The sequence below is a fragment of the Gossypium arboreum genome, chromosome 11, assembly GCF_025698485.1.
Source record: "Gossypium arboreum isolate Shixiya-1 chromosome 11, ASM2569848v2, whole genome shotgun sequence".
Classification (NCBI taxonomy): Eukaryota; Viridiplantae; Streptophyta; class Magnoliopsida; order Malvales; family Malvaceae; genus Gossypium; species Gossypium arboreum.
Window position 1 is genome coordinate 126,066,020 of NC_069080.1, and position 15,764 is coordinate 126,081,783.

General features: G+C 32.0%; 1 protein-coding gene, 1 long non-coding RNA gene and 1 pseudogene across 2 annotated transcripts; 1 reads left to right on the plus strand and 2 right to left on the minus strand.

The window, feature by feature from the left end:
* The first annotated feature begins 1,013 nt into the window (after positions 1-1,013).
* On the plus strand, positions 1,014-1,630 carry LOC108473149 (uncharacterized). Its single transcript, XR_001869666.2, has 2 exons — positions 1,014-1,168; positions 1,267-1,630. It is a non-coding gene; the product is annotated as an uncharacterized LOC108473149 (long non-coding RNA).
* A 2,813-nt stretch (positions 1,631-4,443) lies between these two features.
* On the minus strand, positions 4,444-7,710 carry LOC108472297 (prenyl transferase-like). Its single transcript, XM_017773797.1, has 5 exons — positions 7,516-7,710; positions 6,248-6,400; positions 6,046-6,053; positions 5,851-5,948; positions 4,444-4,724 (listed from the first exon to the last, which is right to left on the minus strand). Exons 1-5 carry the CDS (start codon positions 7,708-7,710, stop codon positions 4,444-4,446), a joined length of 735 nt encoding a protein of 244 aa, XP_017629286.1.
* Positions 7,711-9,811: 2,101 nt separating this feature from the next.
* Positions 9,812-15,764, minus strand: LOC108472296 (disease resistance protein RUN1-like; annotated as a pseudogene).

Sequence of the window (15,764 nt, forward strand, 5' to 3'; positions counted from 1 at the left end):
ATGTGCACTTTGTTTGATGCCTGATTTCAAAATACCAACCATCATCATCATATGATAAATGTTAGCCAACCTCAAGTTGATTGTTGAAACATTTTTTAAAAACAATCCCACATTAACCAAAATTTCTATTATCATTTTATAAGACATTTTTTTTATTGAAATTTATTTTTTTTAAACGATAAAAATTAAGAGATTATAATTTTATCTTTTCATTGATAATGATACAGTAATCGATTGTGTATTAATTTGATTGACACTCTTTCTATTGCGACAATAAAAAAGTGTGAATTTAAATATATTTATACTTATTTTCTATTTGATTTAATGTTTTAAAAATTTGAAGTAAAATTGAGCTTTGTTTAATAAAAAACAATGACACAGCAAGTGAAAATCAGTGTTTGATACTAACAATATTCTCTGTAAAAATAGAATCCACGTGAAACATGTAAAAGAGAAAAAAGTAAGATGATGGTAGCATAAATGACATCAATAAAGTGAGGCATCAGTCTCTAATATCCAAAGACACCACAAATTTAAAATCTTTGGTTGCTTTTTGGTGAAAGCAAAATGTCCACTTGACTTGGGGTCAATATTATTATATATTTTCCTTTGTAAATTAGATAAATAGATGTCATGAAAGAGACAGTAGCAATAATTGCTTTCTTTTTATTTTGTGGAAAATTTGATCCTAAAAGCAAAGTTAGTGCACTCAGTGTAAGGAATTTGGGTTAACCTTACTTTCAAATTAATAATTTAAATAATATGTGAATTTGAGATTTTATTGTATAAAAATTTAATTTCGTAATTAATAATATTTTATTTAAATATAATTATAAGTATAAATATATTATATTAATATTATTTAATTTTTAATATTAAAATTAATTATAAATTTATACTTTTAGATCTAATCGGGTCAAAAATAAATATTATTTCATAATTTCTACTTTTTCATCACTAATGTTCACTTTTATTATTTTTATGTAATATTATTTTAATCCACAAAAGACTTGAAATTGGGCTATAAATAGGAGTGGAGAGGGGAGATGAACTCAACCTACTTAGCTATAATCCAAAATGAAGCCACTGTTTCTTTTAGTTTGTGTTCTCTTAGCTTCCTCTTTCTTTATTCCCATTTCCGCCATGCCTATCCAGGACCAGCCCTTGGGTAAGATTCAGCAGCTAGCCTTTTTGTTTATATATAGGACATCCATATATATATATAATTAACAGTGCATGGATGGACATAATATATGATTGTTGCAGGTGGTGAACGCAAAGGAAAAGAATGTGGTCGTGGAACAAATTGCATACCAACAAAGGCACCGCATCGTAAGTGTAAAGGTGCAAGTTCTTACTGCAGGCCTCCCTGAATGTGGTAGAAAATAAAGCTATGGGCCTATGGATGATATGTTATTATGTCTATGGATATGGATGTGGGTGAAATTATGCTAATAATAAATTAACAAATAAATAAAGTTTCCCCCCATGCTTCATGACCCATGGCAATTACCACATCACCATCATCAATGAAGTTCTTATAATGATCGTATCATTACTTTCATGACTACTAGTTTGTATGTGTTATGTTTATGTTTAATAAATTATGGAGTGTTTTTATGTTGAAAAATATCAAGTACTACTTTGTTTGTGATAGGTTTATATGTTTATGTTGAAGAAATTATTTCAAAATTGAAAATCACATAAACCATGATTTGTACTTCGTTTCAATTATTGATGTTGTAGAAATAAATAACTTGGTCTGCAGTTGCTCAAAACAGTTTCATTTTATCTTCTGCCGGAACAAAAGTTGGATTAAACTAAAAAGTTTGCCTAAAAAACCTAAAATGTATGTGAGTCAAAAGGGACAAATAAAGGGAGAATTAATACACAATATTTGTGTACAACTATTTACTAAAGCCTAATTGTTATAAACCACTCCTCCCAAATATCTTACAACATTACATACAATATCTCACTATAAAAGTCTAAACAAGGAGTGTCTAACACATCCTTAAAATGGCTAAAGAATAAGTCGATTAATGACCTACCTATTTATAGGCTCTCCTTCAATGTGATGGATAGCTAGAAGATGAATCTTTATTACATATTCTAAAAATTATATTCCTAAATTATCTTAGAAAAATATTTAAATAAATTTCTTTATAAAACAACCTTCCATCAACTTAAAAACTCTTAAAGATAAAGGATAAGGATACTTCTTTCTTTCATCTCCAAGGCTGTCGGTTGAACGAGGATAATTGCTCCATATTCTAGCATGAAATTATCTCCTCGGTTTAAATCAGATGTAATCAAGGCTCTTTATTGTCAAGAATCCCAACATGAATGAACTTTGACTGAAATATGCACATGCTCTAAAATATGTCTAAACAGTTGATGAGACAAGAAAAGGCATATGCATGTTCCAAAATTTGTTTGAATGGTCAAAGGTTCTAACATAAAGCTTAAAAATCTACAACAAAATGACATAAAAAAATAACATTGAAATTTGATTTATAATATTTGAAGTTTTGAAGAAGTGGTAAGTATAGTGATATAAGGGCATTAAATTAATTATTAGAAGTTGGAGAATGATGTTGGAGTCTGGCAAATTTGAATTTTTTTAGTGAGCTATAAGGCACCAAAAACTCCTACTTTTGTGTCGTTTTTATTGTTAAAAATTATTCACAATTTTTTAGGTAGCGCTTGAGAATTAGGATTTTAGAATTAGGATTTAAATTTAAAAACAATGTAAGTGAAGTAGTAAATTATTTGGAAATGTAACATTTATGATTATTTTTCAAATTTGAGTTTTTGTTAAAAGTCTATTTATTAATGAATTTAAAATCTTAATATTTCTTTTTTGAATTTGATAAATTCATGCTTTTCTATTTTTTTAATATATATTAGATTGAATCTCAACTAATCTATCTATAATATATCATTTCATTCTTACTAGAGTTGTCCACGGGTCGGGTCATAACAAAATTTTAGGCCCCATTACTAGGCCTTGGCTTGACCTGAAAAATGGGTCTAGATTTTTCCCAAGTCGGCTCGGATAAACATGGTAAAACCGGATCTAGTCTGTATTAATTTTTAATTTTATTTTTATATAAATAAATTTAAAAATATAATACACCAAATACACTAAAAATATTAAAATAAATGTTTTCTAACAAATTGAAAATAAATTAAAAAAGTCTTTATACTTAAGTAACACTAAGATAAATGAAACTTAACAAGCAAATGTTTCTAAAATAGTAGCAAAAATAACAATAAAACAAGTGTTATACAATATCCAAACATTAACAACAAAATAATAACATAATAGTGAAATAGTAGTCAAACAGTGGGAAAATAGCAGCAAAAACAGTAGCGTTTTTTATTGAAAATTGGGTTGGGTTGGGTTGGGTCGGGCCAAAAAACCTTATCTGAGGCTTGACCCGTTTTCTAAATTAGCCTTGTTTTTTGTCCAAATCCATTTTTTGAGTCTATATTTTTATCTAAACCCTCTTATTTTTCAGGCGGACCTGACCTAGCCCATAGACAACTCAAATTCTTACCATTTACATAATAACTGAAATCTAAATCCAAATTTTCAAATTCTAAGTTTTCAAAAGGAGCATAAATATTTTATTTAGAGGGATTTTTGAACTTTTATTTGGAATACTCCTCAAGAGCCCTAAAGAAAATTCTATCTCACAATCTTTTCTTTACTACTAATTACTTCCAAAAATTCTGAAAAATGATTTACTTTTCTGGTGTTTGGATGAATCTGTGTAAAATATTTTCTATTGTTTGGCAAATTTCTTGAAAATATTTTCCGGAAAAGCTTTTTTTACATATATTAATAAATTTATATTTTAAATTGTTTTTACATAAATTAAATATATAATAATACATTTTATTAAGCTAGAATATTAACCGTCATAAATTGAAAATAATCAAAGCCTATTCACACTTTTTCGGATAAACGTCAAACACAAATACTTTAAGAAGAAAAAGAGAAACCTTTATAACATAGGTTTTCCTTGTATACATAATGGAAGTTTATTAGCTTAATATTGATGACCACAAAAACTTTATTGTTCATCAATTTAATTTAACAGAGAAATTATTTTTTCTCAGACAAAAGTATAATTTGAAGACGTTGAGACTAGGAGCTCAAATCAAAGCTCAAAGCCTTGTATGAATATACAACTAGTGACAAGGAACCAATTAATATCCTAAGAAAGCTGTTCTATATTGGTACAGGCTTCAACTTCATGCCATGTTTATCTGCCATGTATCATGCTGCTTGTTTTGGATTAGTTAAACTAGATTAAACATCACCATATCTTCAAGCCCTAATCGGAAATCACTTTGAGGAAGACATTGGAGACTCTTGATTGCAATATCAGCTCTCTCTTTTGCGAACTCTTGTGCCCTTTTGATTCCCCCGCATTACTTTACTAGTTCGATTGCTTTGTCAAGGGAACCAGTCTCGCAGAACTCAAATTCAATCATATCTCTAAGTTTTGGCTCCTTTTCAAGTGCAAAAATTATAGGTGCTGTGAGGTTGCCTTTAGCTAGATCACTACTAGCTGGTTTCCCCAGCTGCTCTGCTGATTGTGTAAAATCCAATATGTCATCAACAACTTGGAATGATAGGCCAAGATTCTTTCCATATTCATACATTTGACTACGATCAGCTCCACTAAAAATGGTGGCTCCCTTGGTACTAACTGCAATCAATGAAGCTGTTTTGTAATAACTCTTTAGCAAATAGTCCTCAAGTTTGACATCACAAGTTTACATTTTTTCTTTTTCCGTTAAGAAACGGCATAAGTTTACATTTACCGTGAAGGATGTCCAACGTAATCCTTATAACACGTGATTTTATAGCTTGTTTTAGATGGTCCCCAATTTAACTTGCATCACTAACATGAAGTAGGTAGGGGGCATCAAATCTCAAGCAAAAAAATAAACAAAAATGGTTCTAACTAGGGAAACTCCGAAAATCAGAAAAATGGTGACCGTTATTATTCGCATGAAGACTTAAGATAACAAATTGCATAATTGATAGCAAGAGTTTCAGTCAAAAGTTCCACACGGTGAAAAATTATCATAAACAAAGCTGGCCTGTTACTCAAAAGCTATTCCCATTTCTTTCTTTCATCTTGTATCCCCAAGTTTCAAGACTCATCTCCATAGTTTCACCCTATTCTAATTTAAGGGAATCAAGTTATCTAAATACAACTGAGATAAAATAAACCAGCCAGCAGAGATGGGTAAGCATGTTACAATGATAGAATATGTTTGCAAATGGGCAGAATTAACTGTTGAAAAAGGATTGATAGATTCAATTCCATCAATGAACATCTTCCACAGAGATATATTTGGGAGTCATCCTCAAAAAGGAAAAAGCCAAAAGCCAAATACCTAAAGATTAAGTTCTAATCCGAGTCCTCTACACATTAGGATAGATATAAAAAATACACAAAATTGAGTAGAAACCTAACAAAAGAATGGAATAGCACAAAAAAAAAACACAACAACAACATGGAAACATTTTATCAACCACTCAACAACAATGAAGAGCATCAAAGAATGATCTCAAGCTAGAAAATATGATCTACAAAATTGTGAATAAGCTCAACAAAAATAAGAACTCTTAGTAGAGATAACTTTCACATAGAATTTTTTCCATACATATATTTTCCCATATCCAAAACATATATTTCCTTTAAGTTTTCTTTAATAATAAAGCAGAAACAACATGCTCAAACACACAACAATTGCTCGAAACAAGATCTCTTAAGCATAATAAATAAATAAAGGAAAAGTTCACTACAGTATAATTGTACAAACCACTAGAAGAAGAGCCTGATTCACCACTAGATCCACTGGAACTACAACATTTGATATTTCTATGGGTTAACCCCTTCTCTATTGCTACTGGAGGGTAACTGCTACCAACTATATCTACGACCTCATCAACTTGATCATTACCGAGCAAGAAAGAGAAGAAATATTAGTTTTTGCAATGATTTGGTTTACTACTACCTTGCTATCTGTAAATAAATCCAAAAATGCACAGAGGTTGGTAAATTACCTTTACACGGCTACATTGATGAATTGCTAAAGCCTGACTTATTAAGTAGCTACAAAAACGGAAAAAACAAAGCAATATCATAAATGCCAATGTTGCATTTTGGATAAAAGAAAAAGAAAGGCACCAAAGGATGAGATAGATGCATAAGGATACCTTTATTTCACATGATTCAGCTTTTGCTTGGTTTTTCTGCTTCTCTAGCAAATAGTTATCCAAAAGTTTACGCAATTTGTACAATGTTTCATGACTTAGAGTATTAATATCGATCTCAATCTCATCCTCACCCATTTGACCATCACTAAAACTCTGCTCTTTAAAAAAGTCAACAATGTTTTCAGGCAATTCTCCCAACAAAGACTCTAATTCTGTGCTCAAATTATGTGATAAAGGGTGAGAAGGATGAACGTGAAAGCGGATCGTAAAGTTTGTCAAAGTCGCGGATTTGACTTAGGGCTCTAGACATTCGGAAAGAAACTTGGATTTTTTGACACAACCTGAAACGAAATTAAATCCAAGTTAGATAAAATAATTAAAACAAATAATAAATCAAAGATTAAGGAAGTGAATAAAAAAGATAAATGAAAAGATAGAACATGGCGTGTAGAAATCCTAAGAAGCCTTGGAAACACGAAGAATCCACAACCTCCTTCAAACGGCTCTAATTTCCCCTCCAAGATAAAAACCTTGGCAAGAAAAAGTTTGAAGATAATCCCCACAATCTAAAAAGATTGTTAAAACTCTTCTAAAAGAAACTCAAGAGAAATTCTTGAAAAGAAAAACTCAGAGAGAATTTATTAACTCAAAAGAGAAATAGAATAATAATGAATTGTCTATTTTGTGTACAATGCGAATGCCTATATATAGGCTGGCTAAATAAATCTAAATAAAACTCCTAAGTATACTAGAACTCTAATTTAATCTAAACAAGAAGTAGTTTTAAATTAAACTTTCTTGTTAAGATAAACTTCCTAAATAACTTAAAATACTTAAAAATTATAAAAATTCGAATAAAACAATAATAAAATAATAAGAGTTAATAAATAAAATATTGGGCTCATATATAATAAAAATTAAGCTTAAAACTGAAACCCAATATGATTTAAACTCAAATTAAAAGCTAGAAACTTGTAATTCCCGTCTCAGAAATTCTGCTCGCGCAGTCTTCACTAAAATGGTCATAACTTGAGCTCCCGAACTCAAAATTGAGTGATTCAAAATGAGTTTCGAAGCTAAGAGATAGATATTCAAACACCATGAGACATCTCAACCTAGAAATGCCAGGATCCTATCCAAAAAGTCCTCGAAAGTATGCTGATTTCCCAAGCCTGAAAATTGGCAATTTTGATGATTGAAATCTAATAAATTTCACCCCATCTGTGCATGTATCATTCTCCATTTCATCAAAGACAAGATTCGAGGACCTCAAAAAGATTCGTCCTCGAATCTTGTCTTTGATCAAATCCTGATTTGATTTGCTTAGCCTTTGACATTGTTGTTGAGCCTTGAAGTAGTGTGAATCCATCACATCCATGGGTCTGAAATTGTGCCTTGAAACCTGCATCATTATGCTTCTCCCGATCGGTCATGATCTGTTTGATGGGCTCTAGCTTGACCATAGCATCTTTTTGGTTAAATTTTTTCTTTTTTAAAGGTAAAAAACATTATTATTCGTTTCACCTTCTATAGGTGCAGTTGCTGTTGAAGGCAGAGCATCAAGATTTTTCGTTACAGGCAACAAAGAATCAAAGAAACAAAGAAAGGCAACAAATTTCAGGCATAAAATTGATTAAAAGTGTGGACAAGTAAAGAACAACAAGAAAAAAATAGTTTTATGCTATACCTTAAGCCAAGACCCAGCGAAGAATTCATGGTAGATTTGCCTGAGAAAGAGGGAAAGAGAGGAAACAAAATAGAATATGATGAGAAGAGAAGATATGCGACAGACTTTTACCTGGAAGAGAAAATGAATAACGGAAGAAGGAGAAGGAATGAAGAACGGAAGAAGGAGAAAGAGCCTTACCTGGATGAAGGAGGAACCAAAAAAGGAACCGAAGAAGGAGAAGGAATGAAGAACGGAAGAAGGAATGGCACTGATTTGATTTGCAACCCAAGGGGAAGGGGAAGGGGAAGGGGAAAGGGGAGAAGAAGGCATCATTTTCCGGAAAATGTCTTACCGAATTCAAAAGGGTAGGACATTTTCCCCAAATTGCAGGTTATTTTACCCGTGTTTGGAAAATATTTTTCAGATGTAAAATATTTTTAAGCTTCCAAACACTGTAAAAGTAGAAAAATATTTTCTGGAAAATTAAATTCCTGCAAACAAACGCACCCTAAATTTTTTTTCCAAGTTTCTTCAATGTTACATCAATAGCAAGAGGAAAGCAAAAAACAGCATTCAAGTCCTTCAAACTCTTCTAAAATAGCATCTTGATCTAAGATCTCCTCACCTCAACCTCTAGTATGGAAAAGCCAATTATAGGGAGCCTCAACAAGTAATGTTATTGAAGCTGTTGAAAACCCAATTGATCCTACACTAATTAAAATTGAACCTACTACTTGTCTGAAGGTATTGTTGCTATGAATCCTCAACAACCTCTAGTACATGACTTTTTTTTTATCTGATTTATTGTTCTACTTCTAAAAAACCATTATTGAAGATTGAAATCTCTTGGATACATGACAAGAGCAACAACAACTAAAGCAGTAGAAGAAGCCTTTGAGCACGTGCACACACAAAAAAGAAAAACAACTGATAAAGGAAAGACTTAATCCATTTCTAATGATGATGTCCCATTATCAGACTTTGTGGCTAATTAGATTGCAAGGAAGAGAACAAAGAAGCCTAATGTCCCCTAACTGCCACATATATATATATATATATATATAAAATATTGAAAAGAGTAGGTGCTACTAAGTTATTGAAAGAATGTAGATTGTACGTTTGAACCAAAAGAAATCAAAGTTCCTAAATGTTGTTTGTACAAAAAAGAATGAAAATAATGGTTGAAAAAAAGGACTCATTCATGAAAATAATGGTTGATACACATATTATATGTTTAAAGCAAATAAATTTTAATAATTTTAAACTTTATATAATTTATAAAAAACCTTGAATTAATCTGAACGAAAGGTTTTCTAAATTTATATTGTACCCGGACAAAATAAAATTCAAATTCATTTTGAACTTAACTTTTAAATGGGTTTTATTAATTTTAATTTCTTTTGAATTTCATTTAATATTTTTATAAATTTTAATAATATTTTACATATTTATAAAATTTTAAAAAAATTAAAACTTTATAAAAATATTTATAAGTTTTTTTTATTTTAAATAAGCTTTGGAATGAATGAACATGGACAATCATATGTCCAAGTTTTTCCAGTAAAAAATTAAGTATTTCTTTTAATTTTTATTTTTAAAAATTTGTATTTTGCTAACATAACACAATCTAAAAATTTCATGTGTCTCACACTTAACACCATTATAAAAAAGATACCAAAACTCTTGATGGAATGAAAATTCAGCACTAACTTGCTAGAAAACCATAAATATCAATTTGAGAGAGAAAGTGACAAAATCAAGAACTAAATGAGTATTTAAGCTTATTTATATTTAAATCAATTTAGACATGCATTAAATTTCTAATTGTGTTTAAATGATAAAGAAATGAAAAAGAAGACATAAAATTTGAGAAAAATAAACATTAATAAAAATAAGTTACAATAATAAATAAAACGAATGATAAATACGTAATATGTTAAATATTTTGTAAGCATATTTAGGGTGTGAAATTCAGTATAGATGAAATGACAAAAATGAGGATGAAGCATCATTGAGCTCTCATACATTGAATCCTTAAGTTTGAAATAATAGATGAATTCCACACTGTTTTACCTCGCATTGTGAGGAACCCCACCCTTCAATGTAGAAATGAAAGGAAGCCACATTGTAAATACGGTTGTTTGATGCCTCACTTTTAACAATCTCCCTAACTTTGAAACCATCATACAAGAGGAACACGTGATCTGACAATCGACTTCCAAATGAAAATGAGGAAGAACAACTAAAGCAATGATTGTCGCCGTTACAGGATTTTAGATGACATTCACATCTAATGCCAAATCCCCTACCACTATAAGAAGAGTCTGGGAATGAAACAACAGCAGAAGCAACGAAACATGGAAAGTTTATCCAGCTATTATTAGCGCACCACTCTGAAGGCAATTGGATGTTTATGGAAGATCCTAAGCTTTTGAAATCAAACCATTCCGGGATTTCACTTCCAGGGACGCATGTAATAATGCAAGCTCTTTTTTTGCTTTCTGGGGGTGCCTGTTTGATTACAATTATTAGAAACATGATAGATTATTCAGCATATAGCTATCCAGAAGAAGAAGCTGACCTGATGATAATCTTTTAGTAGAGTGACCATATGCTCAAATGGCATCTCCAACTTTGGTGTTTCAGCACTGCTCACAACTTTCTGAACCAGCTGGAAGCAGTTGGTAAATAGCCAAACCAAGGGTTTACAAAACACTGCTTGCTTCAAAACCTTCTTAATGCTTGACACTTCCTCTAGAAAAGTGCTGTCATCTGCATCTATATCATTCCCCACACCTTTCTCACCCAGTTTGAAGCAGTTGCTAAATTTCAACTGCAAGAATCGATTCGATCCATCCTCACAAAACAGTTCTTGCTCAAAAAGCTTCTTAATGCTTGAGACATCCTCTAATGAAGTACAGTCATATGCATCTAAATATACCAGGCTTGGTGGAAGCTCCGGTAATGATTTCAATCTCTTGCAATTCCGCAAGATTAACTCATGCAAAGGAAATTGTTTGATGGTTGTGGGCAAGTTCTCAAGATTGCTTTCAGATAAATCTAATTTGTGCAATGAGGATAACCCATGGAGATCTTTCTGATTCACTGGTCTGCCTCCATCCGTAGTAAACAAGTTTTTTACGATTAGATTTGAATTACTACAAACAAGGTTTTCACAGTCGTTCAATCTCAAATCCTTAAGACCAATAAAATTATCAATTGAGGATGGTAATTCCTTTAAAACTGTTCTGCTTAAATCAAGTTCATACAATCCCTCCATGGTGTCCATGATTTCTGGAAAAATTTCCAATCTTGAGCAACCTTTAAGATTGAATTTCTCAAGAGATTGCAATTTATAAAAACTGTTAGGAAGATAAATAAGGTTTTCACAGTTGTTCAATCTGAAATCCTTAAGACTAATAAGATTGCCAATTGAGGATGGTAATTCCTTCAAAGCTGTTCCACTTAAATCAAGTTCATACAACCTTTCCATGGTGTCCATAATTTCAGGGAAAATCTCCAATCTCGAGCAACCTTTAACATTGAATATCTCAAGAGATTTCAATTTATAAAAACTGTCAGGAAGGCAAACAAGATTTTCACAGTTGTTCAATCCCAAATATTTAAGACCAATAAGATTGGCAATTGAGGATGGTAATTCCTTCAAAGCCGTCCCGCTTAAATCAATTTCATACAGCCTCTCCATGGTGTCCATGATTTCTGGGAAAATCTCCAATCTTGAGCAACCTTCAAGATTGAATAACTCAAGAGATTTCAATTTATAAAAGCTATTAGGAAGGCAAATAAGGTTTTGACAGTTGTTCAATCTCAAATCCTTAAGACCAATAAGATTGGCAATTGAGGATGGTAATTCTTTCAAAGCCGTTCCGCTTAAATCAAGTTTATACATCTCCTCCATGGCGTCCAAGATTTCTGGGAAAGTCTCCAATATTGAGCAATTTCCAAGATTGAAATTTTCAAGAGATTCCAATTTATAAAAGCTTTTAGGAAGGCAAACAAGATCTTCACAGTAGTTCAATCTCAAATCCTCAAGACCAATAAGATTATCAATTGAGGATGGTAAGCCCTTCAAAGCCGTTCCACTTAAATCAAGAACCCTCAACCTCTCCATAGTGTCCATGATTTCAGGGAAAATCTCCAATCTGGAGCAACCTTGAAGATCGAAATACTCGAGAGATTTCAGTTTATGAATACTTGAGGGGAGAGATTTAAGCCTCCTGCAACCCCATAGGTAGAATACACGAAGATTAGATAGACATTCGATTGAGGAAGGAAGTTCTTCAATTGCAATTCCTTCTAAACATAGCTTTGTGACATTCGGTGAAACCTCTCCAATACTAAACAGATTTGAGCAGCCACTAAGATAAAGTTTGGTGAGGGATGTGGCTTTATAAAAGCTAGGCAGAGATCTAAGATTTTTACAGAAACTGAAATTCAAAAGAGTTAGCTTCTCAAGATGTTGAAGGGATGAAGGAAGCTCAAGCAAGTTAAAACACCAGCGAAGGTTTATCTTTTCAAGATTTGTAGCACTTGAGAGGTCCGGGATTCTTACAAGATTCTTGGAATGGTGGAGTCTGATGACCTTTAAATTTCCTAAATCCTGCATGCAACAGGAAGCGGTGTTTGATAAATTTGTGTACATTGAGATGTGACAAAAAAAATCATGAAAGTGCAACAAAACATTAAACTATCTTCAAAATGGTATGTTAATTTGAGTGGTAGAGCCAACATCGCTCAAATTTTGGTTTAATCTAAAATTTGAATTCCTTTTAAAATTCAAACTCAATTTGAAATAGAAGTTGAAATTATGGTGTTCCCTCGGTAGGCTCATTATTTTTCTAACTTCAAACAATTAAAACGAGTACAATTTCAACTTTAAAATTGATTATTTATTTTCAATTTCGACTTTAAAATAATAAATACTTATTTTATTTAGTGACTAGAATGTAAATTTTTGAAAATTAAGTTACTAAAATAGATTTTTTATAAAAATGATAACTTTTTAAAATCATATTGTTATGTAGACATTATAGCATGTTAAACATTGATGATTGTTGTTACATTATCATATTATCCAATCATTAGTAAATAGAGCTATTAACAATCATAATTATGGAGCTTACTATCAATATTTTCCAATATATTTTTTTGTTAATTGCTAATTAGAAAAAATAGCTAATAATTTTACTATAAAAGAATTTGCATTTACTAAAAAGTAAAAAGAGTACCTGTTTGCCCTCCCAGAGTTGTTTGACATTGCTATATCTCATATCAAGTTCAACTAGGTACCTTAGATCAAACTTGGTGGGCAAAGATCTCAAAGGGTATCCTTCCCAGTAAAGGTACCTTAGCCCGTTAGGAAATGATAAAAGCCCTTTAAAAAGTAAGATTTTTCCACAAGAATGATAGAATTTGAGAAATCTAAGCCTTTGCATCTTCATAAAGGCTATGGGTTCCAATTCCAACTTTGCAAGTTTGGACATGTCAAGTACAATGCCTCTGAGCATTTCCGTTCCCTAAACCCAGGAGCAGTTTATGGAGTTAAGATATAGGCAAAAACATGAACTCAAGATAATTATCATATACATGCATGTAAAAGTGAAGGAAATGAACAGGGCCCTTACATTGTTTTTTGTTAGCACATCATAACTATCCTCAGGAATCCACAGTCTACTGCGTTTTTCAAGCATTAAAGGTGATTCATTGCATACAATATTCCAACCCATCTGTTGCAATAAATCATGGATTGCTATCTGATTTTGTGAAACAGATATAAGAGATTTATCAATGAGGTTCTCAATTCTTGAATACGCAAAGCCATAACATGAATCCATAATCCATGTTACAATGTCTCGATCCTTCCCTTTAAAGAAACAAGCAATGTCAAGAAACATTTCTTTCTCTTCACATTCTAGTCCATCAAAACTCCATTTCAACAGTTTCTGAATGTCCGGGTTAGGAACTTGCTTTAGTTTCTTTACTTCACTTTCTTGGTAGCTTTTGGTCTTGCCACAAAGAGAGGATCCGATAACTTTAATAGCTAAAGGGTTTCCATTAGCAAAACTTAAAACCATCTGTGATAGCTTCAACTGATGATATTCCATGGGGTTATTGCTTTTGAAGGCATGTTGAGAAAAGAGCTGAATTGATTCATCTTCATCTAATTCCTTCATTTCATAAATGAGATCAATGCCATACTGGATAAGCACTTGTTTATCCCTAGTTGTAACGATGACTCGACTTCCAGGACCGAGTCGATTGTTTCCTCCGAATAAAAACTCGAGTTGGCTTAATTTAGACACATCATCACAAACTACCAAAACCTTCTTCCTAGAAAGCCTATCCTTAAGAAAGCCTGATCCAATTCTGGAAGTTGAGATACATAAATTTTCATCTTCCAATATGGCTGAAAGAAATTTCTGACGCAATTTAAATAATTTTCCTCGTTCTTCATATTCTCTAACATTTGCAAGAAAGAAGTAGCTTTGGAAACCATTTAAAACATGGTGAAAAATGGCTTCGGCGAATGTAGTTTTGCCTGTACCTCCCATGCCCCAAATACCTAGCTTTCGAAAATCTGGGATTTCGTCTTGAAATAATGACAAAACTTTCTGCATCCGCCTCTCAATTCCAACTAGACCTTCTAAATTAGCATTTGAGGTTCCACAATTCAGTTTGTTCATTATATCTTTGACAATTTTATCTACCAGTATTGAGTCAGGCCTATATATCAAATGAAGAAACAAATTAAGATAGAAATAAGAGGGAAACAGAAGCAAATGAATAAAAATGATAAAGTGAATCAAAATTTAATTCAATTGATTCATAGGGTCACTTAAAAAAAAAGACATTCAAATATATGTCTAAAATTCAAATTTCACCATTTGCAGCCCTTTTTAAATCCTCAAATTATAACTTTTTTTTCTTGGAAATAAATATATCAATAGACTGGACAATAGATTTTATGCATGAGAGAATCGTATGAAGGTATCGTGAACTTTGAGTTAAAGAACGAAAAAAAAGTTGATCTCTATGCCTACAAAATTATGGTCCTTCAATATATGACAAAAATATTTAAAAGAAATCGAAAAGTTAAGTCTTTTATATAAAGTATCTGGGTAGCATAAATGAATCACTGCTTGAAACAAAAGTCTGTGCTGAATCTCTCTTCTTCCAAATCAATATATGTATAATTTAAAAAATTAAAAAGGATTGAATGTAAAGAAAAGGAGATGCAATTACCGAGTGACTTGTGAATCCCAACCGGATAAATTGGCAGCTGCAGTCAAAGCACTTCTCCAGGACTTCACCCTTTCAAGCTCATGCTTAAAATTTTCTTCATGCTTTGCAAATGCATCTGCAAAACTCCCTCTTTGTTTCCGTACATCTGAGGGGTCTACACCGTAAAATACAGGAACAACACATTTGTTGCAGTCCATGATCTTGACCAGCTCGTCTAAGCACCATCTGGAAGAAGCGTAGTCTTTGGAGAAAACAATTACTGAAACCCTTGATCCTTGAATGGCCGTCAACAGTGCCTCGGAAATTTCATCACCTCTTCGAAGCTTTTCGCTGTCTATAAAAGTTTCGATAGTCTTTCGACACAAATCATTGTACAGATGACTTAAGAAACCATCACGAGTATCCTCGCCTCTGAAGCTAAGGAAAACATCATATGTCCTTGCTTTGATCATATCAACAGCAGAAGAAGAAGATGTTGAAGCAAGCATATTGGTGTTCCACCGGATTTGATGAAAGAATATTGGATTACGAGTAAAGCTATTGTTTTTAAAGTCAACTACCCTTACACCAACTGCAAAAGCGTGT